The following is a 27,015-nucleotide window of genomic DNA, read 5'->3' on the forward strand; positions in this document are numbered from 1 at the left end:
CAACAACAAAACAATAACCAAAAAAAAAAAAAAAAACCAATTATTAACAATAAATTTTGCACGGATGCGTGGCATCGAACTTTATCTTAGTAACACTTGATTCACTAAATTGTCTAAGTTTTTTGATGAAGATCCATGTGGACTGGTAGCTTCTTCTGCATGTTCTTTCCACTCCACCACTCTATTTTTCATCTTCTTACCCTTCTCCCCATCCATTAATTCTCTAACAAGCTTCTCTACTTCATCCCTCTTCACATCATTACTAATTTCCATGCCAATGCCCCATTCGTTGCAACTATAGCGGCAGTCCATCTGCTGGTCGAAGAAGAATGGCCAACAGAGCATCGGCACTCCTGCGGTCAGGCTCTCAATAGTTGAATTCCAACCACTGTGTGTCAAAAAACCTCCCACTGATGGATGGTTGAGGACTTGCTCCTGTGGGCACCAACTTGCCATTAGACTTCTTTCCTTTGTTTCAGCCACAAACTCAGGTGGCAAAATATCGGATTCACCATTAACAAGATCAGGCCTAATTACCCAGAAGAAGGGCAACTTGCTGTTTGCAAGTCCCCAACAAAACTCCACAAGTTGTTCAGACGTCGTGACTATTACGCTGCCGAAATTCACATACACAACTGAATTTGGCTCCCTAATGTTTAGCCATTGGAGGCACTCAGTTTCTTCTTTCCATAGACTGTATCCAATATTCAAGGGGTGTTCTGGTATCTGATCAAGATGTAATTGAAGAGGGCCAATGGGATACACAAGTGGAAGCATAGATGAGAGAGCATCCAAAACATCTCGCTCCAAGGCGTCAAAAGTATGAAGAACCACTGCTGAAGCTTCACGGACTCTATCAGTTGATTCCATCATGAAGTTAAACATTATGTCATCGGGATTTGTTGTTCGAATGAAGGTTGGGAGATCCTTTAAACGAATATCCTTCATTCCTGGAATCCAATCTATGACCTTGTCCAAATAGCCATTTGTCAAATAGCTCTCCTCTACAAAAAAAAGAAAAAAAAAAGAGAATTTTCATTTACATGTTTAGAAACAAGGAATTAAGAGCGAACCATAAATTCAATAAAGCTTCAGTAGTTCTGTATATAATATATTTCACCTTTGAGTGGTGCCAGGCCATTTTCGATCAAAGCACGAAATTGTATAAGTCCCATGAAGCTGCTGGCAGCAATAGTGTAGAACAGTACTATAGGGACTCCAATTTCTTCAGCAGCTGTGATCGTGGATGTGGACATGAAACCATCCGAAACTATGCAAGTCACTGGAGGATTGTTGGATGTTGTTATGGCATCGTTGTTGAGCGCATTGAGGAGGTCATGAAACGGAGCCAAGAAATTTTGTTTTCTTATGGTATCAACAAGCAAAGTGAGATCTTGGGTGGTATCTCCATCTGAATCTGAGAGGCCATCTGGGATGGCTGCAAACCGAAAATCAGGTAAGCCATCAAGGGAATGGGAGCCTAAAGATTTTAGAAAGCGCCTGTGGTTGTACTTGGAGTTGACGAAGGTAATATGAAAACCTCTACGGTGGAGGAGCTTTGCAAATTTAAGCATTGCCTTGATATGGCTTTGAGTCGGAATTGGAATGCAAACAGCATGAGGCTTAGTAGCTACTGCTGTGGAATCCATTTTAGGTTTTGCGTTTGCATTGCAGCGGTTGCAGTAATGCAGACTATTTATAGTGCTACTTTTCGACATCTACTGTTTTGTTTTCTTTGCAGACAGGTAAATTTAAATAGATATGAAAGAAAATAGGCAAGGCCGGTTTTGAAAAAATCTTTTTGCGGATTGACTTAATAGTAGTTTTGGCCCCCAACAAATATCCGTGCAATGAAAAAATTCAATTGAGAAAGACACAACGCCAACTATTTGATAGCAACTTCACGGGCCCCTTATTTGACAGAGAAAGAGAAATGCTTTACAATAGTGTAAGGATTAAGAAATCTACAGGGAAGATGATTTACAATAATTAGTGGAATTGGACTTCGTGGCTTCTTCTATTCTTCGGTCATTTTGTTTTATATTGCTGAAATAATACTTTACCATGTCAATTTTCTTTGGTTATATCCTATATTCACAATGCATTGATCCTTCTATTCTTGTTGATGGTGCTGGAGTTGTTATTCTAAATTTCTATAAAAATTGGATGCTGTATTGTATCTTTCAGTAATTTATTGTAGATCCTAAAGCCATGGCAGGAGAAAATCATGTGTGCCACCCGTGAGTATACCCGTGTGTCTGCATCTGTTGTCATGTGACACCGGTGACAGGGTAGAATCTCTCAGCACACATAGCAAATAATGTAACATTAAGTTCAACCTGAAACTAATAACTGGACAAATTTGAAGATGGTGGCTGGCTAAACATGTTGCTAATTCATTAAACCAACAACTTCTATGACTGCAGCGCATGTTTCTTGGTTGTTCTTAAGCAGAACGTCTGGATTTTTCTTAAGTTTGAATTTGATTCCCTAATTTTTCTAAGTTTGCAGATGAAGAACCATGTGGCGTCTGATGGAGAAGTAACTGGAGAGGGCCAATGGCATAAACAGGTGGAGACAAACTTGAGAGGGCATCCAAAACATCTTGCTCCAATGCATCAAAAGGGTGTATAATAATTGCTGAAGCTTCATGAACTCTATTCATTACTTCAAATATGTTAAAATTTTATCATTGCGATTTGTTTTTACAAAGTCTTTGGGGAGATCCCTCAAACGGATATTTTTCATTCTTGGAATCCAATCTATAACCTTGTCCAAATGGCCATTTGTCAAACAACTCTCATCCACAACAGGAAATTTTTTATACACATGTTATAAATAAGCAATTCAAAGAGCTAACCATAAAAATCAGTGTGTTCAATAGTTGTATATATTTAGTGTTGAGTGGTGCAAGTCCTTTTTCGTAAAAGCACGAAGTTGAATAAGCTCATGAAGCTGCATGCAGCAATAGTGTAGAACAGTACTATAGGGACTCCAATTTCTTCAGCAGCAGTGATTGTGAATGTGGACAATGAAACCATCTTAAATTATGCGCATCGCTGGAGGATTGTTGGATGTTGATGTGGCATCATTGTTGAGTTCATTGAGGAGGGCACGAAAGGGAGCCAACAAGTTCTGTTTTCTGACATAGTCGGCAAGCAAAGTGAGATCTTGGGTGGTATCTTCATCTTATCTGGAAGGCTGTCTGGGATGGCTTCGCACGAAAATCAGGCAAGCCATCAAGGGAGTTGGGGCCGAGAGATTTAAGAAAGCGCTTGTGGTTGAACTCCGTGTTGACAAAGGTGATATGAAAACCTCTGTGGAGGAGGAGGCCTTGATATATGGCTTTGAGCTGCAACTGGAATACAAACATCACGAGGCTTGCAGTGGTTGCATAATGCAGAACATTTATAGTCCTCGTGAGAACTTTTCAATATGTTAGTGTGGCGGTAGTTGAGATTTCGCAATAAAATCAATTGGCAAATTAGGGAGTAATTCAACTCTTTTTGCGTACATGCAAAGTGTATGACATTTTCGTTTTCTCACACGTTTTCTCATGTGTGGCAAATTTTCAAGAAAGACATGTGGATTACCAAACTAAGTGGTGTGGAATACATGTGGACGTTTGGCTTTACATGTGAGCCAATCTATTCTGATTCCATGAATCACATACAAGATTTTTTAAAATTCATGTTGAGACATTTCTTCACATCCTTACATTCTTATTCTTATCTTCACGCCAGTTCAGGCAGTGAAATATATAATCTCGTTTGAGGAATCTTAAATGAGTGATTCAAGTTGAATAACAAGTCAATTGTATCGTAATAACAAAATAATCAGAAAGTCCTTTGGGTGTGATCATATACTTGATGTGAAAGACACATAAACTATGTAATATAAGGAATGCTAGAGAAAACTGTTTTGAAGAAAGTCCGTTGGGGCCTTTGATTGCCCAAGGTAGGATTGTATTTGGCTATTTAACACCAATTCCAACTTGAACTAAACGTGAGGTTAATTAACGACGGAATTAATTCGAATTACAACTTTTTTTGAGAAATTTGGAAAAATAATCAGAATTTGGACCTCGTATAAAATTATAGTAATGATTTTAATTTTATGTAAGTATAACTCAAAGTTATTATGGAAGTACTAATATACCCTTAAAAGTACTATTACACGAAGTTGTCACTTGCAATTATTAGCTATGATCGCAATGAGGAAGAATTATGAGTTCAAAGTGGATAGACCGAATAAGGATCGTTTGGAAGTTAGATATATAGATGATAATGGCAAGTGATGACTTCGTGCTATATATAAAAGTTTTATTTACATCTTCACTTTCGTAAAAAGCATAAAATAATTTTCACTTAGTATTACGGTCTAATAGTATTCATTTTCACTTGTAAGTGAAAGATTTTAGATTCGATTATAGCCGCCAAAGGCGAGTTTGAACCGTATTATTGCTAGCCCATTGCGAGGCTAAACCCACTCATTTTCCTAGTATAGATAATACCATTTGTTCAAAAAAAAAAAAAAAAAAAAAAAGCATAAAATAACTTCAATTATTAGACCCTGGTATATAAAAGGATCCTTTTCTTTGGAATTCTAAGGATTTCGTGATCGGGATCGTTCATCGTACATCGTACAGTCAGAAATCATTTGAAAATTTAAAATTTAAAAATAAATATAAATGATACCTAAAGAAAACTAACTGTCCGATATACGATGAACGATCTCGATCACGAGATCCCTAAGATCCACAAGAAAAAGTATATGGCGAGGATCCTTTTCCTATAAAAGGTTATTCAATCATGCAGCTACAATGAATATATGGGGTCGCCGGATCCTTTTCATGTATAAGGTTCTTCAATCATGCAGCTACAACGAATATGGGTCGCCGGATCCTTTTCCTATATAAGGTTCTTCAATCATGCAGCTACAATGAATATATGGGGTAGCATATTAATGTTATGTGTCGGGTGTCCCATATATTGGTCATGATGCACAACCACGCTACCAAACAAGCAGACAAACATTTAACGTTGGCGGGCCTATCATTTATTAGAGGGTACCTTAACGAAACATTTTTAGTATTGTTCACTTTTAACGAAAATGATATTTTTACCTTGAAAACTTACTCTTGGTACTATTTACTTACACTTTATTTTGTCACTTTCATTAAAGCTAACGTTTTTGAAGACTTTTCATTAGTTTTCCTTTTATTCTTTTATATGATGCTGAGAATACTGTATACTCATATAGTTTCAAAACTTAGAGTTAGTTTGGGATTGTGGTACTTTAAAATAATAATAATAATAATAATAATAATAATAATAAATCTGTTTATTAAAAAATTGGAACATTAAATATGTTTGGTAAAATAAAAAAAGAATTGTTTTGAAAAAAAAACTATTGTCAATGACAGTAAAAAAGACATAGAAAAACAAAAGCATGGTCAACCATGCTTCTAAAAAAGTTTTGTTTTTTTTTTTTCTTCAAAGCATAGCGAACAATGCCTATTTAATGAAATTTGCAAATAACAGGTATATTCCCGCATATTTTACAAAATCACAATAATTCTTCCTTCTTTATTTTATTTGGCAATTATTATATCATATTTAGTAGCATATTTTTTAAGCCATTCATATTCAGAGCAATTTTATATAAAATTTTATCAAAACACTATTGACATTGTTTTTTTTTTTTTTTTTTTTTTTTTTTGGTTAAAAGCATTTTTACAAAAAAAAAAGGTTTACCAAATACTCAACAATTTTGTTTTACGGTTGCTTATTTACACCACACATAGAAACTTTTTTTTTTTTTTTTAATTACAACAATACCAAACTAGTCCTTAGAACAATAATAATATGGGTAATTTTGAGATAGTACTAAACCACATACCGACATTTATTTATTTTTAATTACGAACGATATTCAACACTAATGGAAGAAAGAGTTCTAAATTACATAGTCTAGCATCTGGGTTTTTCTTAGTAGAACTTGATTCACCAAATTGTCTAAATTTTTGTATGAAGAACCATTTGGCCCGGTAGCTTCTTTTGCAAGTTTCTTCCACTCGATGACCTTATTTTTCAACTTCTTACCCTTCTCTCCCTCCATTAAGTCCTTGACAAGCTTCTCTACTTCATCCCTCTTCACATCATTACTAATCTCCATCCCAATGCCCCATTCATTGCAAGTATAGTGGCAGTTCATTTGCTGGTCGCAAAAGTATGGCCAACAGAGCATAGGCACTCCTGCAGTCAGGCTCTCAAATTAGGGAGTAATTCAACTCTTTTTGTGTACATGCAAAGTGCATGACATTTTCGTTTTCTCACACGTTTTCTCATGTGCGGCAAATTTTCAAAGACATGTGGATTACCAAACTTAGTGGTGTGGAATACATGTGGACGTTTGGCTTCACATGTGAGCCAATCTATTCTGATTCCATGAATCACATACAAGATTTCTTAAAATTCATGTTGAGACATTTCTTCACATCCTTACATTCCTATTCTTATCTTCACGCCAGTTCAGGCAGTGAAATATATAATCTTGTTTGAAGAATCTTAAATGAGTGATTCAAGTTGAATAACAAGTCAATTGTATCGTAATAACAAAATAATCAGAAAGTCCTTTGGGTGTGATCATATGCTTGATGTGAAAGACACACAAACTATGTAATATAAGGAATGCTAGAGAAAACTGTTTTGAAGAAAGTCCTTTGGGGCCTTTTGCCCAAGGTAGGATTGTATTTGGCTGTTTAACACCAATTCCAACTTGAACTAAACATGAGGTTAATTAACGACGGAATTAATTCGAATTACAACTTTTTTTGAGAAATTTGAAAATATAATCAGAATTTGGACCTCGTATAAAATTATAGTAATGATTTTAATTTTATGTAAGTATAACTCAAAGTTATTATGGAAGTACTAATATACCCTTAAAAGTACTATTACACGAAGTTGTCACTTGCAATTATTAGCTTTGATCGCAATGAGGAAGAATTATGAGTTCAAAGTGGATAGACCGAATAAGGATCGTTTGGAAGTTAGATGTATAGATGATAATGGCAAGTGATGACTTCGTGTTATATATAAAAGTTTTGTTTACATCTTCACTTTCGTAAAAAGCATAAAATAATTTTCACTTAGTATTACGGTCTAATAATATTCATTTTCACTTGTAAGTGAAAGATTTTAGTTTCGATTATAGCTGCCAAAGGCGAGTTTGAACCATATTATTGCTAGCCTTTGTGAGGCTAAGCCCACCCCTTTTCCCTAGTATAGATAATATCATTTGTTCAAAAAAAAAAAACAAAGCATAAAATAACTTCAATTATTAGACCTGGTATATAAAAGGATCCTTTTCCTTGGAATTCTAGGGATCTTGTGATCGGGATTGTTCATCGTATATCGTGCACAACCACACTACCAAACAAGCAGACAAACGTTTTACGTTGGCGGGCCTATCATTTATTATAGGGTATATTAACGAAACACTTCTGGTATTGTTCACGTTTAACGAAAATGATATTTTTACTTTGAAAAGTTACTTTTGGTACTATTCACTTACACTTTATTTTGTCATTTTCATTAAAGCTAAAGTTTTTGAAGATTTTTCATTAGTTTTCCTTTTATTCTTTTATATGATGCTGAGAATATTGTATACTCATATAGTTTCAAAACTTAGAGTTGGTTTGGGATTGTTGACACACCCCGACCGAGATCAGGGCGTGCTGGCCGTCACACGAAGGTGGCGTAACCATGTGCGCGTGCGGAAGCTAATGAGAAGGTAATATAAAAGTACTAATAATTAAAAACCTAATAGCATACAAAGTACTAGTGTATGTGAGACACAATTCAGAGCAAGTCTACAACAGTCCAAAATGAAAAGATACGACATATTTACACCCGAAGGTGACCCTACAATGGTGAGTGTCTGTCAGAAATGCCGGGACGCCCTCTGGGATAAACCACCGAACTTGCTAGGCCACTAGAACCTGGAGGGGCGCAAAAACAAAAGCGTGAGTGGGCAAAAACAAAGTTCTTTGAAAACTCTTTAGCAAAATACATTCTAACCCCTCGCCGTAAAACCTGTATACTTCCCAGAAAATGAACATATATACGTATGTATAGATATGTCAATCATGCTCCATGATATGCCATTCATGCTCACAATATGCCATTCATGCTCACAATATGCCATTCATGCTCAAGAATATGCCACAACAGAGTCTTATAATCAAATATAAATGCTCAAGCGTAAATCACATCAACAACATATAATCTAGCAGCCGGGAGTCACCTAACGTGACCTGTACGGCTGCATCTAGAGCTCCACTCTCAACTCGATAACTGAATCTGCACACAAGTCGGAACCACCTAACGTGGTCTGTACGACAGGCTGGGTGTAATATATATATATGTATGCTCTAATGCTACGATCACGTGAAGCTGTGCGATAAATCGCGGGTCACCTACAAGTCGGAACCACCTATTGTGGTCTGTACGACAGGCTTGCACCTATCTTGGATCCAAGGCGAGCATGCGGTGCTGGTGAACATACACGTGAAGGCTGTGCCCTGGCCCTGGGCGGGAGCACTAACACCGGGGGTGCAGATTATGAGCTCTCTAAGCATTTCAAACTACTATTGCATAATAAACAGGAATGCATAACCACATGAATACCGCTTACCTGGCACTTACCTGTGCGTCCACAGCACCAAATACACATTTATATATATGTATGCCAATACTAATACATGCGATGATGCGTAAACAATATTCAAATGATGCATGGCATAAAACATATAACCTTTTCTATTTAATTTCTGGGAATTAATATGTATATAGGTATATACGGAAAACAAAAGCCCACTCACTGGTAATTAGAAGGGTCGTAGCCCCCCTGCCTCAAGTGTGTACGCTCGTCCTCGGAATACGAATCACCTAAACGCGACAAAGTTACGAAAACGTTAATTTAAAAGCACCTAAGCAACTTCTTGTAATAACTTCTCATACATTGCTCAAATTGGACAATTGAATATACCAACGTGACCTACACAACCTCAGGATCACACACATATTTTTAGAAAAATTTTTGGACTACGCACGCGCCCCCACGCGCCGGCCAAGGCACGGCCCTACGCGCCCCCCACGCGCGGCCACGTGCACTGCACACTGACGGTGTCAACAGACGCCGTCAGGAATATTCCGTTAACTGACGGAATATTCCGTCAAATCTAACCAGATTCCGTCCACTGCCGTTAGGAATATTCCGTTAGACTTAACGGAATATTCCCCTTTCTTCTCCGGCGAACCTCCGGCGCCGGCGACGGCGCCGGAAAACTGGGAATTTTTCAAACCTTGTTTTCTCCTTCGTTTTTCAACCAAATTTCACGTTCTTTATACCAAAATGAAGCCTAGGACTAGTAGAACAACGTTAGACTAGTTTTAAGGCCTAAAAATTAAAGAATCTCACCTGTCTTCAAGGTCAAAACTCGGCCAACTTTGCACAGGACGATCGTGACGTCCAAATTCACCCAACGAACTACTCCGAGGCTCCTTGGGACCTCACAAACACATCTACAAGCTTAGAATCTCCTAAAACAAGCTAGATTAGGTTTGCATGAACAGTGCAATAATCGGACCTCGTTGAAACGACGTGAAAACATCTATATTCTTACCTGAAAATGGCACCTTTGAACTCCTCTCAGCTCCACGAACACGATGGTGGTCTTGGTTTCTTGATTGGTGAAGGTTTGATTAGGTTTGTATGTGTGTCCGTGTGTTTGTATGAAGAAGAAGAGGAATAATGGAGCTCGGGGAGGGAGAGAGAGAGTGAGAGAAAAAGAAAGAGACAGAGTGAGGGAATGAGGGAGGGAATCCCGGAAAGTTAAAGTGTGTGTGTGTGTGTGGGTGTAATCCAATGCATTCCACACCACACCAACAACTAATAACGTGACAAAAACGATCTAGGGGTAAAATCGTAAATTCAATGTACGTTTCTATAAATCCCGGGACGGGATGTTACAACCTACCCACCTTAATAGAATTTCGTCCCGAAATTCCAAAACAACCTCATTTAACCCCTAGTGATCGAAAAACAATCTAGGATACAATTCCCTCATCCTATTTTCTGTCTCCCATGTCGCTTCTTCAACCGAGTGATTCCTCCACAAAACTTTCACCAAATTTACCGTTTTGTTCCTCAGAACCTTCTCTTTCCAATCTAAGATCGTTAACGGTTCCTCGTCATACGTCAAATCTGGATTTATCTCTAACGGTTGAGGAGGTATCACATGCAACGGATCGGCAACATAGTGTCGGAGCATAGACACGTGAAAAACGTTATGCACTTTAGCCAACTCCGGAGGCAACTCCAACCTGTAAGCTACCTCACCAACTCTTTCTGTGACTAGGTACGGTCCGATATACCTGGGACTCAACTTCCCTTTCTTTCCAAACCGCACAACACCTCTCCACGGTGAAAGCTTTAGAAATACCCAATCTCTGACCTCATACGTTCTGTCCGTAGCATGTCGATCTGCTAAACTTTTCTGCCTGTCCTGAGCTGCTTTCAGGTTAGACCTAATTACCTGAACATTTTGAGTAGTTTCCTCGACAATCTCCGGGCCTACCAAGACTCTTTCGCCAACCTCTGACCAACATAACGGAGTGCGACAAGATCTACCATACAAAGCTTCAAATGGCGCCATGCCAATGCTCGAATGGAAACTGTTGTTGTAAGCAAATTCCATCAAATCTAACCGCTGGTGCCAAGCATCACTGAACTGTAACACCGATGCTCGCAGCATATCTTCCAAGGTCTGAATAGTTCTCTCGGACTGTCCGTCCGTCTGTGGATGATATGCCGTACTGTAAAGTAGTCTCGTACCCAAAGCTTCCTGAAAAGCTACCCAAAACTTCGATGTGAATCGTGGATCACGATCTGAGACAATACTTACAGGGACACCATGGTATTTTACAACCTTTGAGATAAACAATTCTGCTAACCGGCTCAAAGAGTACTTCTCTCTCACTGGAATGAAATGTGCCGACTTAGTGAGCCGAACAACGATCACCCAAATGCCATCAAAGCCATTATGTGTACGCGGCAACTTGTACACGAAATCCATAGTGATATTTTCCCATTTCCACTCTGGAACGGGAAGCGGCTGCAACAATCCAAACGGCTTCTTTCTTTCTGCTTTAACCTGCTGACAAACAGCGCAACTGCTCACATACTCAGCTATCTCCCTTTTCATACCCGGCCAATAGTAGAATGGTCGAATGGTATAATACATTTTAGTGGCCCCTGGGTGCATGGCATAAGCCGAGATATGTGCTTCATCTAGAATTTCCTTCTTCAATTCCACATTACTAGGCACGAACATTCTACCCTCTAACATCAACATGCCATCAGAATCACGAACTCTGAGATCTCGCCTCCTTCCTTGATCTCGAGCTCGAATTAGTTCTTGAATCTGTTCATCAGCTACCTGAGCTTCAAGCACTCGATCAACCAAGATTGGCCTAACTTGAAAATTAGCAAGTAATGCCACTTCTCGATCTTCTGCTTCTAACCTTATTCCCGTAGTACGCAAGTCCACCAAAAGAGGAATACGACTAGCGTACAACGCATTGATACGGCCATATGACTTCCTGCTAAGTGCATCGGCCACTACGTTCGCACGACCAGGGTGATAGTCAATCGTGCAATCGTAATCGCTGAGCAACTCCAACCACCTCCGTTGACGAAGATTAAGTTCCTTTTGGGTGAAGAGATACTGAAGACTCTTGTGATCTGTGAAGATCCTACACTTCTCTCCGTAAAGATAGTGTCTCCACAACTTCAACGCAAAGATGATAGCAGCCAACTCCAAATCATGTGTAGGGTAATTCATCTCATGGGTTTTCAACTGCCGCGAAGCATAAGCAATCACCCTACCATGCTGCATCAATACACATCCCAGACCATTCAAGGAAGCATCGCTATAAACCTCAAAATCACCACTATCGTCCGGGAGTGCCAAAACAGGTGCATTAGTAAGACAATGCTTCAACTGCTGGAAACTTTGCTCACACTTATCATTCCACTCAAACTTAACGTCCTTTCTTGTTAACCTCGTCAGTGGCAAGGCAATTACCGAAAAATCCTTAACGAATCTCCGATAATATCCCGCCAAACCAATGAAACTTCTCACCTCAGTGACGGTTCGTGGTTGCTCCCAACTCTCCACAGCTGCAACCTTCTGAGGATCAACAAGAATACCTTGAGCAGAAATGATGTGCCCCAAAAATGCGACTTGATCTAACCAGAACTGGCACTTACTAAACTTAGCATACAATTGGTGTTCTCTCAACCTCTTCAACACCAAAGTAAGATGTCGAACATGCTCTGCTTTGGACTTAGAATACACCAGAATATCGTCAATGAAGACAATGACAAATCTATCCAGGTAAGGCTGGAATACCCGGTTCATTAAATCCATAAAAGCTGCTGGTGCATTCGTCAACCCAAACGGCATAACCAGAAACTCGTAATGACCGTAACGAGTCCTGAACGCCGTCTTAGGAACATCATCCCTACTAATCTTCAGCTGATAGTACCCAGACCTCAAGTCTATCTTAGAAAATACACAAGCACCTCTCAGCTGATCAAACAAATCATCGATACGAGGCAATGGATAACGGTTTTTAATCGTCACCCGATTCAATTGCCTGTAGTCGATACATAGCCTCAAAGTCCCATCTTTCTTTTTCACAAACAACACTGGAGCGCCCCAAGGTGAAGTACTAGGCTGAATAAATCCCTTATCCACTAATTCCTGTAACTGCACTTTCAATTCCCTTAACTCAGCAGGAGCCATACGATAAGGAGTTAAAGAAATAGGATTGGTACCTGGAAGCAACTCAACATTGAACTCCACATCTCGATCTGGGGGTAAACCAGGTAAATCCTCAGGAAAAACATCAGGGAAGTGTCTAACCACTCTCACATCTTCAATTCTGCTAGGAACAGTCTCCTCTAGTACAACATGAGCTAGATACCCCTGACAACCTTTAGTCAACAACTTCTTCGCTCGCAAAGCCGAAATAACACCATGTCTTACTCCACTCTGCTCACCCACAAAAGTAACCTCAGGTAATCCAGGACGGTGAAACGTAACTACTTTCCCGTAACAATCAATGTTGGCACGATAGAAGTGCAACCAATCGTTGCCCAAAATCACATCAAAATCGACAATATCTAACGGGATAAGATCAGCGGGCATAACAACACCCTCTACTATCACTGGACATCCTGGGTACATACAATCTACAACACATCTCTCTCCTCTAGGCATAGCGAATTCTAAATCGTACCCTAGAGGTGTGGGGCGAGGTTGCGTTACTTGAGCAAATGTATGAGAAATAACGGAATGTGTAGCTCCACAATCAATTAAGACTCTAGCAAAATAACCAAGAATGTTTAACGTACCCATTATCAAGTCCGGGTTGTTCTGAGCATCCTGCAGGGAAATATTGTGAATACGCCCCTGGCCCTGCTGTCGTCCACCACGACCTCTGCTCGCTTGAACACCGCGACCTTGAGCTCCACGCCCTTGACTGGGCTGACCCATCTGTCTCGAAGACCCTGCACTACTAGTAGCATTCTCATTCTGCTGATATTGTCCTCCTTGGTACTACTGAGAACCACTCGTTGGAGCTGGAGGATACGGCATGTAGTTGCTGGGATACGGGGGATAACCACCTTGTGAATACGGGTCCTGGGGGTACTGATACGGTCCCGGAGCATAGGGAACAACATCACCCTGATAGTGATAGGCACCACCTCTACCTGCTGGACCATAATTACTCGGACCTTGGATTTGCTGAATCGGTGCAGGTGGCGGCATAAAGGTCTGCTGCGGCTTCTGTTGCTGACTCTGGGGACAATTCACCGCTCTATGTCCCACCTGTCCACATGTGAAACAACCACCGCTAATCTGCCTGCACTCGCCGAAGTGTCGGTTATTACACCTACGGCAAAATGGAACTCGGTTTCGGCCACCATCACCTTGTCTCTGGCCTCGAGCACCTCCATAAAACCTACCTCCACGTCCTTGTCCAGAGGCACTGAAACCACCACTAGACGAACTCGAACTGGCACCACCCCTTTTAAAGTTCTGAATTTGGCGAGGCCCAAGCGATGTTTGACCTTTTCCTTTGTCGTCTTTCTTCTAATTGCCGTTTTTCTCTTCGTCACTGTCACTTGACATATTCTCTGAGTCCTCTACCCTCAACAATATCTCATAGAACTCCTGGTAGGACTCACAGTGAGTCGTAGTCGCCATAGAACGCCATCTCTTCTTAGTGCCCAAACGGAAACGACGAAGCATCTCCGCCGGATTACCAGCGACATCAGGATAGTAACGAGACAAATCAGTGAACTTACGATAATACTCGTTAGCAGTCATCTTTCGCTGTTTCAACTCAGTGAATTCCTGTTTCTTACGGTCGATATACTCAGGGGGTACAAATCTCCTTTGAAATACATCCTTGAAAACATTCCAATCGGTCCTCTGATCTGGAGTCAACCTACGAAGTTCTTGCTCCCACCAAGCTGCAGACTCCATCTCCAGAAACCAAGAGGTTGTCTCAACCCACCGTTCCATAGGAAGGTTCCCCTGGTTATGTAACACACGGAAAGTCTTCTCTAGGTGTTCCAACCAACGTTCTGCGCCTTCGTGACCCTCGTTACCTTTAAACTTATCCAACTTCAGGTTATACATAGTCTCCAGAGGAGTCCTCTGGGGAGGGCGCATCACTGTTTGAAGGGCTGTGGCAATCACTTCCCCCAACTGAGTAAGATCAGGGAAACTAGACTCATCTGAGCGACGTGGTTCCCGACGAGGCGGCATGATTCTGACAGAAGACACCAACTATTAGAATACTCATAAAGACACAGGACTGCCAAACCTAGGCTCTGATACCAAGCTGACACACCCCGACCGAGATCAGGGCGTGCTGGCCGTCACACGAAGGTGACGTAACCATGTGCGCGTGCGGAAGCTAATGAGAAGGTAATATAAAAGTACTAATAATTAAAAACCTAATAGCATACAAAGTACTAGTGTATGTGAGACACAATTCAGAGCAAGTCTACAACAGTCCAAAATGAAAAGATACGACATATTTACACCCGAAGGTGACCCTACAATGGTGAGTGTCTGTCAGAAATGCCGGGACGCCCTCTGGGATAAACCACCGAACTTGCTAGACCACTAGAACCTAGAGGGGCGCAAAAACAAAAGCGTGAGTGGGCAAAAACAAAGTTCTTTGAAAACTCTTTAGCAAAATACATTCTAACCCCTCGCCGTAAAACCTGTATACTTCCCAGAAAATGAACATATATACGTATGTATAGATATGTCAATCATGCTCCATGATATGCCATTCATGCTCACAATATGCCATTCATGCTCACAATATGCCATTCATGCTCAAGAATATGCCACAACAGAGTCTTATAATCAAATATAAATGCTCAAGCGTAAATCACATCAACAACATATAATCTAGCAGCCGGGAGTCACCTAACGTGACCTGTACGGCTGCATCTAGAGCTCCACTCTCAACTCGATAACTGAATCTGCACACAAGTCGGAACCACCTAACGTGGTCTGTACGACAGGCTGGGTGTAATATATATATATGTATGCTCTAGTGCTACGATCACGTGAAGCTGTGCGATAAATCGCGGGTCACCTACAAGTCGGAACCACCTATTGTGGTCTGTACGACAGGCTTGCACCTATCTTGGATCCAAGGCGAGCATGCGGTGCTGGTGAACATACACGTGAAGGCTGTGCCCTGGCCCTGGGCGGGAGCACTAACACCGGGGGTGCAGATTATGAGCTCTCTAAGCATTTCAAACTACTATTGCATAATAAACAGGAATGCATAACCACATGAATACCGCTTACCTGGCACTTACCTGTGCGTCCACAGCACCAAATACACATTTATATATATGTATGCCAATACTAATACATGCGATGATGCGTAAACAATATTCAAATGATGCATGGCATAAAACATATAACCTTTTCTATTTAATTTCTGGGAATTAATATGTATATAGGTATATACGGAAAACAAAAGCCCACTCACTGGTAATTAGAAGGGTCGTAGCCCCCCTGCCTCAAGTGTGTACGCTCGTCCTCGGAATACGAATCACCTAAACGCGACAAAGTTACGAAAACGTTAATTTAAAAGCACCTAAGCAACTTCTTGTAATAACTTCTCATACATTGCTCAAATTGGACAATTGAATATACCAACGTGACCTACACAACCTCAGGATCACACACATATTTTTAGAAAAATTTTTGGACTACGCACGCGCCCCCACGCGCCGGCCAAGGCACGGCCCTACGCGCCCCCCACGCGCGGCCACGTGCACTGCACACTGACGGTGTCAACAGACGCCGTCAGGAATATTCCGTTAACTGACGGAATATTCCGTCAAATCTAACCAGATTCCGTCCACTGCCGTTAGGAATATTCCGTTAGACTTAACGGAATATTCCCCTTTCTTCTCCGGCGAACCTCCGGCGCCGGCGACGGCGCCGGAAAACTGGGAATTTTTCAAACCTTGTTTTCTCCTTCGTTTTTCAACCAAATTTCACGTTCTTTATACCAAAATGAAGCCTAGGACTAGTAGAACAACGTTAGACTAGTTTTAAGGCCTAAAAATTAAAGAATCTCACCTGTCTTCAAGGTCAAAACTCGGCCAACTTTGCACAGGACGATCGTGACGTCCAAATTCACCCAACGAACTACTCCGAGGCTCCTTGGGACCTCACAAACACATCTACAAGCTTAGAATCTCCTAAAACAAGCTAGATTAGGTTTGCATGAACAGTGCAATAATCGAACCTCGTTGAAACGACGTGAAAACATCTATATTCTTACCTGAAAATGGCACCTTTGAACTCCTCTCAGCTCCACGAACACGATGGTGGTCTTGGTTTCTTGATTGGTGAAGGTTTGATTAGGTTTGTATGTGTGTCCGTGTGTTTGTATGAAGAAGAAGAGGAATAATGGAGCTCGGGGAGGGAGAGAGAGAGTGAGAGAAAAAGAAAGAGACAGAGTGAGGGAATGAGGGAGGGAATCCCGGAAAGTTAAAGTGTGTGTGTGTGTGTGGGTGTAATCCAATGCATTCCACACCACACCAACAACTAATAACGTGACAAAAACGATCTAGGGGTAAAATCGTAAATTCAATGTACGTTTCTATAAATCCCGGGACGGGATGTTACAATTGTGGTACTTTAAAATAATAATAATAATAACAAATCTATTTATTAAAAAATTTGAACATTAAATATGTTTGATAAAATAAAAAAAGAATTGTTTTGAAAAAAACTATTGTCGATGACAGTAAAAAAGACATAGAAAAACAAAAGCATGGTCAATCATGCTTCTAAAAAAGTTTTTTTTTTTTTTTTTTTTCAAAGCATAGTGAACAATGCCTATTTAATGAAATTTGCAAACAACAAGTATACTCCCGCATATTTTACAAAATCACAATAATTGTTCCTTCGTTATTTTATTTGGCAATTATTATATCATATTTAGTAGCATATTTTTTAAGTCATTCATATTTAGAGCAAATTTATATAAAATTTTATCAAAACACTATTGACATTGTTTTTTTTTTTTTGGTTAAAAGCATTTAAAAAAAAAAAAAAGTTTACCAAATACTCAACAATTTTGTTTTATAGTTGCTTATTTACACAGCACACAGAAACATTTTTTTTTTTTAATTACAGCAATACCAAACTAGTCCTTAGAACAATAATAATATGGGTAATTTTGAGATAGTACTAAACCACATACCGACATTTATTTATTTTTAATTACGAACGATATTCAACACTAATGGAAGAAAGAGTTCTAAATTACATAGTCTAGCATCTAGGTTTTTCTTAGTAGAACTTGATTCACTAAATTGTCTAAATTTTTGTATGAAGAACCATTTGGCCCGGTAGCTTCTTTTGCAAGTTTCTTCCACTCCATGACCTTATTTTTCAACTTCTTACCCTTCTCTCCCTCCATTAACTCCTTGACAAGCTTCTCTACTTCATCCCTCTTCACATCATTACTAATCTCCATCCCAATGCCCCATTCATTGCAAGTATAGTGGCAGTTCATTTGCTGGTCGCAAAAGTATGGCCAACAGAGCATAGGCACTCCTGCAGTCAGGCTCTCAATTGTTGAATTCCAACCGCTGTGAGTTAAAAATCCTCCTACTGATGGGTGGTTCAGGACTTGCTCTTGTGGGCACCAACTTGCTATTAGACTTCTTTCTTTTGTTTCGGCAACAAACTCGGGCTGCAAAGTTGCGGATTCACCAACTACAAGATCAGGCCTAATTACCCAAAAAAAGGGCAATTTACTATTTGCAAGTCCCCAACCAATCTCGACAAGATCTTCAGGCTTCATGACTGCTACACTGCCAAAATTTACATACATGACAGAATCTGGCGCCTTAGCATTTAGCCACTCAAGGCATTCAGTTTCTTCTTTCCACAGACTGTATCCAATATTCAATGGGTGTTCTGGTATCTGGTTGAGATGCAATTGAAGAGGGCCAATGGGATAAACAAGTGGAAGCATAGATGAGAGCGCATCCAACACATCTGTCTCCAAGGCATCAAAAGTATGAATAACAATTGCTGAAGCTTCATGAGCTCGATCCGTTCCTTCCATCTTGAAGTTAAATGCGATGTCATCGGGATTTGTGGTTCGAAACAAGGTCGGGAGATCCTTTAGACGGATATCTTTCATTCCTGGAATCCAGTCTATAACTGTTTCCAGATATCCATTTGTCAAACAGCTCTCATCTACAACAAGAAAATTTCATTTGCATGTTTAGAAAATAAGCAAGAGTTAACCACAAATTAAGCAATTGCTTCAACATTTATATATATTTCACCTTTGAGTGGTGCAAGTCCTTTTTGAACCAAAGTGCGAAATTGCATAAAGCCCATGAAAGCGCACGCTGCAAAAGTGTAGAGCAGCACTGAAGGGACTCCAATCTCTTGTGCAGCTGTGATTGTGAATGGGGACATGAAACCATCTGAAACTATGCAAGTCACTGGTGGATTGTTGGATGTTGATATGGCATCATTGTTGAGTTTATTGAGGAGGCCACGAAAGGGGGCCAAGAAATACTGCTTTCTGATAGAGTCAGCAAGCAAAATGAGATCTTGGGTGGTATCTTCATTTGAATCTGGAAGGCCATCTGGGACGGCTTCGAACCGGAAATCAGGCAAGCCATCTAGGGAGTCAGGTCCTAGAGATTTAAGAAACCGCTTGTGATTGAACTCCGTGTTGACAAAGGTAATATGAAAACCTCTACTGTGCAGGAGTTTTGCGAATTTAAGCATTGCCTTGATATGGCTTTGAGTCGGAATTGGAATGCAGACAGCGTGAGGCTTAGTAACTACTGCTGTGGCATCCATTTTAGATAAGGTGTCTGCATTGCAGTGCAGTGCAGATTATTTATAGTACTGCTGTGCTAGTAGTGAGCTACTTTTCAACATATATGTGGTTCAAGTTGAATGGTAGATTTTCAACATATATGTGGTTCAAGTTGAATGATAAACACTCTATTTCTCCTTCTGCACATCTTGTTAAATCATTTCTGTTGTTTTGTTTGATTTATTCAACCTGATGACAAAAAATAAAAAGGAGTATGTGAGAGACTAAAAATGGTGTGTGAAAATCAACTCTCATTGCTAAAACTTTTTGTAATCATCTTAATTTTCATTGGTTATATGTGAATTAGTTCTTCAAGTACTTAGAGAGCGGTTGTTGCTATGAAGAGAGCCAGCTAACATTGTATTCCATTGCCAGCAGTAAACCTATTTCTTCTTAACCCTTCTCTAAGCACTGGTGACTAGGCCCGTTCGGTCAATTTCCGCAAGTAGTTGGCCTGTTTTCATGGTTTTTGGCTTTTTATTATTTTTCATTGTTCTAAATTTTATTGTTTTTAGTTTCTCCTACTACTAGTTTGCTTATATACTTTCTCTAAGCTTCAAAACCACGAAGTGGCATAATATTGTTGCTTCTTTATTTTCGTATTCAAGAACTTCATTCAAGGTCTTTTGCTAGAAGTTGTTGAAGGAAGATTTGTGAAAAACAAGTTCATTTGAGCAACATCAACAACATGCAATTAACAATTAAAAGGCGGAATCATGTTTATATGCACTCAAAAACAAAACTTAACCCATGAACTTCAAAGCCTAGTAGATAGGTGAACCAAGACTCAACTCAAAACAAGTGAGTTGAGAAATCAATACCTTTGTAGATTCCTCTTTGCATAAGCAAAGGCTAATCACCCAAAGAGAGGGCCTTCATTCCTTGCATCTTAGATCCATGGATTTGGATGGATGAAAAGGTTTCTCCAAGTTCCCAAAATTAAGAACCTCTAAGTCTCCACACCAAGGCATATTGTAGAAGAAATGAGTGACCTTGGAGGAGTTTGATTGCTAGATGATCCCTCCAAGGTGGCCGAAATTTTAGAGAGAAAGGAGAGCTTGTGTTCTCATCCTTTCCCCAAAAATAACCCTTAATGAATTTTGGCTATAAAGTCATACTTATTCCTTAATTCATTTGAGTGGCAAACTTGTAAATAAGTTCAAAACCACTCCTTCTCTAACATGGCCGGCCATATGGGATTTATTGGGCTATTTGGGTCTTTGTGAATCATTATTCATTAAGTTGTCACACAACTTAAGTCAATGGACTTGACGTTCGAAGCCCATTGGGCCTTAAGGTCCAAAACTATCCCGAGGTCTTTTAACGAACTTATTCGTTTGATTAATAATCATATTAATTAATCCTTGCCATAAATAATTAAACCATTTAATTATTCTTACTCATCTCCGTTGAATCTTCAATCTCTACCTTACACGGTGTACGATCCATTAGGTTCCTTTTAGCGAGGCAGTGGGCGATTCAAACTCTTTCAAATCGATTGTGAATTGGAACTTACTTTCAATTCTCCCGTTAGTGATAATACACTTTTAGGGCTTCCACAAACCATGGTTGACGCCTAGCAGCATGTCATGGTTACCCAAGCTAATCAGAAGAGGTGGAGAACCTATTCAGTTTTAGGATTACAAATGCAATACGGTCTTTCTCTAATACAATACTCTTGACCACATTGTTTGGTTTGATAGTTTATTCATGTCTACTATCCAATGTGAGTCTTGTGCTTATATGATTACCTTGAATGTGATTTGGAACACATTCCTAAATCTCATTCATACTTTGGCCAAAGATTCTTAATCATATCATAGAGTATTCTCCCTCAAACAGTTTGAAGGTTAGAGATCCCTTGTTGCGCATTCACTTGCCTCCATGGCTAAGTGGCTTAACCCCAACGATGTCGTGGACACCCTCCTGATGGAGTGACTTTGACATAATCAAAGATTAAGTACCTAACCACAAGACAACTGTGATGCCTCAGGTCAAAAGACTAATTTGCATTATCCCAACCATGAGTTCTCATGTGACATGAATATGAGAACTCTTCGTTGATCGTGTTCAGTGAACTCATTCTCTATTGAGCACCTACGTACTTGTCTTGATGTCACACACACCAATGACTCGAGACTAGTCACTCTCCCTGAGAGAAGACATAGCACGTACTGATCTTAACGGACTGTCAATGCCCAATTGACAATCCTATGATCAGGAACGTTTAGGATGTGTCAACGAAAGAATGGTCTCATGAATCTAACTTCTTTAGATCGCATTCTTCCAATCACATATTCCTTGGACTTATCGTTTAAGCATATAACATTTATATGAGACGGCTCAAACAATAATCTTTGCCCTTTACATTTAAACTACATTAGTTTAACTTTGTGAAATGTCCGTAAAGTATCATCATATGATTGGTTTTAGGGCACATTTCCAACAGTTGTGTTAGTTATATCGAACTATTTGAAATGTTTTCATAGATTATATACATACATATATATATATATTATATTATATATACTAAAACTCAGTTTCAGTTACTGTTCATTAACAGTAAAGTGTCGAAATTGCCCTTAAAAATTTTCATCTCTTCGTTATCTTTCCTGCTTTCCACAGTTAAATGACGGTTGTGCCCTTCACTTCCATGCGTCTCTCATCGCCGCTTTCTGCTTTCTCTTCGTTTTTCAGTTCCTTTTGACTGCTTTCAATCGATTTTTTCCCCCATTACGTTTGGTTCTCTTCTTTTCCACCCGTCTACTCTCTCTTCCTCTCTTTTCTAGATTTAGCTATTTTCCCTCATTGTCTGCTCTCTCTTCCTCTCTCTTCCGGATTTAGCTGTTTTCCCCTATTTTGTATCTTTTGGCTGATTTTGTGAGTTATTTGGTTTTCTTGCCACATGGGATTTCAATATATATTTTTTTCGCGGTTTATGTGTGGTTTTCTGATGTGTTTTGATTTTTTATTTCAGAAAAAGTTAAGGATACGATCAAACATTTACTGGTGAGTTTTCTATTTTTCTGATTGTGTGTGATTTAGTTTTTTTCAAGCACTGGGTGTACTTTTCTGATGTGCTTTGATTTTTAGTTACAACAAAAGTTGTTGCTCGAATTTCCAGTTTTTCTCTAAGGCTTTGCAAGCTCTTTATCATCAAGGTATATAATTTTTTTTCTTTTTCCTGAATATTTTGTTGCTGTTTTTTTTTTTTTTTTTTTTGGGCGGAGGGACTATGTTTTGTTTGCATATGAGTTTTTTGTGGTTTTTGTTTGGTTATTTCAGTTTTGACCATTTGCATATAGTTTTTCTCAATAAATGATAAAAGAAAAAGACTATCATGACTGGCTTGCTTCTTTTGGGTTACTAAATGTTAGATGCATTGGTAAGGCAAAAAAATCTAAAAAAATGTGAGTTAAACCCCATGTGGCACGACAAGTCTATCTTTTAGTCCAGAAAAAGATAAAATAATGATAAAACAATTGGTGGCAGGACAAAAAAATATTAAAAAATATGATAAAGCAACTTATGGCAGGAAAAATTGATGGCAGGACCAAAAAAATATTAAAAAAAATGTAATAAAGCAACTGATGGTAAGGCAAAAAAATCTTGAAAAATGTGAGTTAAACCCGGGCACGACAAGTCTTTCGTAAGGCAAAAAAAATATTAAAAAATGTGAGTTAAACCCCGGGGCACGACAAGTCTTTCGGAAGGCAAAAAAACTATTAAAAAATATGAGTTAAACCCCGGGCACAACAAGTCGTTCTTTTAGTCAGAAAAAGATAAAATAATAAAAAAAAAATTGGTGGCAGTACCACAAAAAATATTTAAAAATGTTCAACAATGGAAGGCAATTTTCGTGCGTCGTGGTGCCAATGAAGCGGCACACAGGTTGGCTTGCCGCGGCCTTAGTCTGTCACAACCGGTTTTGTAGTTCGAAGAACCGTCTAATGTAATTTCTGATTTTATTTTGAATGATATTTTTAATGCTTAATTTTGTTTGGTGCGAGACTTTTTTTCCCTTCATTCAAGTTTTTTTGGAAATTTTTTTTATCAAAACCCATTGTTATTGTTAGCAACTTTTTCATTGATTGTAAGTGAATATCGTACTTGTTTAAAAAATAAAAGAAAAAACAATGTGATAAAGCAACGTACGTTTGTAAGCTCTTCTCTTTTCTTTCCTGCACGTTTACCGTCTTATTTCCCTTTCTTTTTGCTTTTTCTCCTATTTTTCTTTCATTTTTAGCTTCCTTTTTTCTTTTCTTTTTTTCTGTTGATCAATGTTGTTTTTTCTACAGCTTCAACCAAAAAACTTTTACTCGTGTTAAGGGATGTTGGCATGTGTTATCCAAAACAAATAAGTATTGATTCACATTTTTTTGTGTGTAAATTGTTGATCCTAACATGAATTCCCCATTCTTTTTGTCTATATAAACAATGGGCTCTTTAGGATCACTGTCAAGAAGGAATACTAGGTTAACCATTTTTATATACTGATGATAAGGCATTTTATAATGTCTATTCTGTAAATTAAATTAACTTCGACAGCTTTGTAAAAATATTTGTTTCATTTTCTGTTTAGTATTTATAACACTCTTTGCATATTTATGTTTAAAAACATAATCTATGGTCATATTTTCTCTCCCGCAACGACGTGCGGGTAAAATTTACTAGTGAGTATATATATATGAGCAACAATGCGCTAGTTCTTCTATTCGTGTTGATATTTTTGGACTTTTAATCATAATTTTCTATGACAAATAAGATCAATTTAATTAAAAACAGTAACTAAATAAAACTGAAGATGTAGTAGCAGGCCAAACATGTTGCTAGTTCTTTTGAACCGATAACTGTGAGCATGCAATACATGTCTCTCATTAGTTCCAATGCACAGCATCTAGATCTTTTTAAACTGAATTTGATTCACTAATTTTTCCAAGTTTGCAAATGAAGAACCCTGTGGACCAGTGGCTTCCTCTGCCAATTTTTTCCACTCCATGGCCTTATTCTTCATTCGCGTACCCTTCTCTCCCTCCATTAACTCTCTAACAAGCTTCTCAACATCATCTCTCTTGACAACATTATTGATCTCCATACCAATGCCCCATCTTTTGCAAGTACAGTGACAGTTCGTCGGCTGATCAGCAAAGAACGGCCAACACAGCATAGGCACTCCTGCAGACACACTTTCCAGCGTAGAATTCCAACCACTGTGTGTCAAAAATCCTCCAACTGATGGATGGTTAAGGACTAGCTCTTGAGGGCACCAACTCGCTATTAGACTTCTCCCCTTAGTTTCATCCACAAACTCGGGTGGCAAAATTGCTGATTTACCAACTACCAAGTCAGGCCTAATTACCCAGAAGAAAGAAACCTTGCTATTTGCAAGTCCACAACCAAATTCCACAAGTTGTTCCGGGGTCATGACCGTTATGCTGCCGAAATTCACATAAACAACTGAGTTTGGTGCCTTATCGTTCAGCCATTCAAGGCACTCGGTTTCTTCTCTCCATAGGCTATATCCCAGGGACTTCAAAGGGTGTTGTGGTATCTGATTGAGAAGTAACTGGAAAGGGCCAACGGCGTAAACAGGTGGAGACATAGATGAGAGAGCATCCAAAACATCTAGTTCCAATGCATCAAAGGTATGTATAACAATTGCTGAAGCTTCATGTAGTCTGCCCATTCCTTCAAGTATGATATTCCAGATTGCATCATTGGGATTTGTTGTGACAAAGTTGTTAGGAAGATCCCTTAAACGAATACCTTCCATTCCTGGTATCCAATCTACCTCTTGGTCTAGAAAGCCATTCGTGAAGCACCTCTCATCTACAAACAGCGAAGTAATGCTTTATTAATAAAAAGTATCTTCATTTGCTTGATTAACAAATACAAACTCTCTCATGGCCAATGCAACAATTGTCGTTCATGAACTTTGAAATTAGGACGTCTCCAACAAATTCGAAATTGGGTGCTACTAGATTAATTGGCCATTAGCAAAACCACCGTTGATTAATAAAATAAAATAGAACTAATAACCAAATTGTGAAACTGTTATTAGCATTTCAAAAAGTAATCATGCCTTTTTTCCTCTGTTTATTTTTTTTGGGTAATTACTTATGCTAATTACCACTTTTTCTCACATTGAGTTGGTTGAATAAATCAAAAGCATAATCAAGTAACAAAAATAAGCATGGTGAAATCATTTCCCTTATTTTTTCACTAGGAAGGAGTGTAAGATGAATTTTTGTAGATTGAATAATAGTTTCCTAAATTTGACCAAAAAAAATAAATATTAATTTCCTAAAATTAAACAATTGCTTTAATTCTTTACCTTTGAGGGGTGCTAGTCCTCTTTCCACCAAAGCAGGATACTGCATATAGCCCATGGCGCCGCTTGCTGAAAAAGTAAACACGAGTGTGACGGGGATGCCAAATTGCTGAGCTGCAGGGGTTGTGAATGGCATGAAACCATCTGAAAAAATGCATGTCACTGGAGGAGTACTACTACTACTGTTGAGTTTCTTTATCAGATCAACAAAAGGTGCCAAGAAGTTGTTTGTGGCTGAATCCGCAAGCAAATTGAGGTCTTGGGTGGCATCTTCATCCGAATCCGGTAGGCCATCAGGGATCGTTTCAAACCGAAAATCATCAGGCAAGCCATAGAGGGACTCGGGTCCTAGAGATTTAACTAACCGCCTGTGATTGAACTCGGTGTTGACATAGGTTATACGAAAACCTTTATGGTGGAGGAGTTTTGCTAATTGAAGCATTGCCTTTATGTGACCTTGAATCGGAACTGGAATACAGACAGCATGAGGCTTGTTAGAACACATCTCAGATTTGTGGATCTCAGAGTGTATGCTTACTGTATGAGGGTATTTTAACATCAAACGTGTATGGATCTATAAATTTTTGGTCTGTCTTGAGACAATGAGTGGTGCAAACTTAAGAAGAAGTAAGGGCCGGATGTCAATAATTTTGGCAGTGCCGATAAAATTCACAGGGTGAAGACAAAGCTAAATCAAAAGAACAAACTAAAAATGTCATGAAATGGAAAGCTAGGGCCCCCCTCCCCTCCCTCTTCCTGCAAGATAACATTTAAGTGGCAAAAAGCATCACCTATGGAGTACTATGGCCTAGTTGCGAAATAGAAAGCTAGGTGTCCCCCACCCCACCCACCCAGCATCACCTATGGCCTAGTTCCCGAAATAGAAAGCTAGGTGCCCCCACCCTCTCTTTCAAGACAACATTTAAGTGGCAAAGAGCATCACGTATTGAGTACTATGGCCTAGTTCCCACAACTCTACCCTAATAAGTTTTGCATTTCGTTTTGCATTTCCCTTCATTTGTAGAGGACTCTCACTAGCTATGTCTCAATTCTTAATGCGATTTCTTGTTTTCAAAATAATGATGAACATGGGAACATTTTTTTTTCTTTTTAAATTACCATTATGAAGGAGGGGAGAAGAGT

The 27,015-nt window shown here is 39.2% G+C and overlaps 3 protein-coding genes across 3 annotated transcripts; all 3 read right to left on the reverse strand.

The window, feature by feature from the left end:
* On the reverse strand, positions 1-1,649 carry LOC137740400 (7-deoxyloganetin glucosyltransferase-like). Its single transcript, XM_068480278.1, has 2 exons — positions 1,121-1,649; positions 1-1,004 (listed from the first exon to the last, which is right to left on the reverse strand). Exons 1-2 carry the CDS (start codon positions 1,647-1,649, stop codon positions 82-84), a joined length of 1,452 nt encoding a protein of 483 aa, XP_068336379.1. The 3' UTR covers positions 1-81.
* Positions 1,650-17,964: 16,315 nt separating this feature from the next.
* Positions 17,965-19,523, reverse strand: LOC137740238 (7-deoxyloganetin glucosyltransferase-like). The gene is made up of 2 exons (XM_068480083.1): positions 18,994-19,523; positions 17,965-18,901 (listed from the first exon to the last, which is right to left on the reverse strand). The coding sequence occupies exons 1-2, from the start codon at positions 19,520-19,522 to the stop codon at positions 17,973-17,975; spliced, it is 1,458 nt and encodes a 485-aa protein (XP_068336184.1). The 5' UTR covers position 19,523; the 3' UTR covers positions 17,965-17,972.
* A 4,858-nt stretch (positions 19,524-24,381) lies between these two features.
* Positions 24,382-26,562, reverse strand: LOC137739848 (7-deoxyloganetin glucosyltransferase-like). Its single transcript, XM_068479571.1, has 2 exons — positions 25,876-26,562; positions 24,382-25,370 (listed from the first exon to the last, which is right to left on the reverse strand). Exons 1-2 carry the CDS (start codon positions 26,429-26,431, stop codon positions 24,439-24,441), a joined length of 1,488 nt encoding a protein of 495 aa, XP_068335672.1. The 5' UTR covers positions 26,432-26,562; the 3' UTR covers positions 24,382-24,438.
* Between the last annotated feature and the right edge of the window lie 453 nt (positions 26,563-27,015).

The sequence above is a fragment of the Pyrus communis genome, chromosome 7 (assembly GCF_963583255.1).
Source record: "Pyrus communis chromosome 7, drPyrComm1.1, whole genome shotgun sequence".
NCBI lineage: Eukaryota > Viridiplantae > Streptophyta > Magnoliopsida > Rosales > Rosaceae > Pyrus > Pyrus communis.

Coding starts and splice junctions, on each gene's coding strand:
- LOC137740400 (XM_068480278.1), bottom strand. CDS start 1,649: ATGGATTCCACAGCAGTAGCTACTAAGCCTCATGCTGTTTGCATTCCA. Junction 1,005..1,120: donor TGGCCTGGCACCACTCAAAG/GTGAAATATATT, acceptor TTTTTTTTGTAG/AGGAGAGCTATTTGACAAAT.
- LOC137739848 (XM_068479571.1), bottom strand. CDS start 26,431: ATGTTAAAATACCCTCATACAGTAAGCATACACTCTGAGATCCACAAA. Junction 25,371..25,875: donor AGGACTAGCACCCCTCAAAG/GTAAAGAATTAA, acceptor CGCTGTTTGTAG/ATGAGAGGTGCTTCACGAAT.
- LOC137740238 (XM_068480083.1), bottom strand. CDS start 19,522: ATGGATGCCACAGCAGTAGTTACTAAGCCTCACGCTGTCTGCATTCCA. Junction 18,902..18,993: donor AGGACTTGCACCACTCAAAG/GTGAAATATATA, acceptor TTCTTGTTGTAG/ATGAGAGCTGTTTGACAAAT.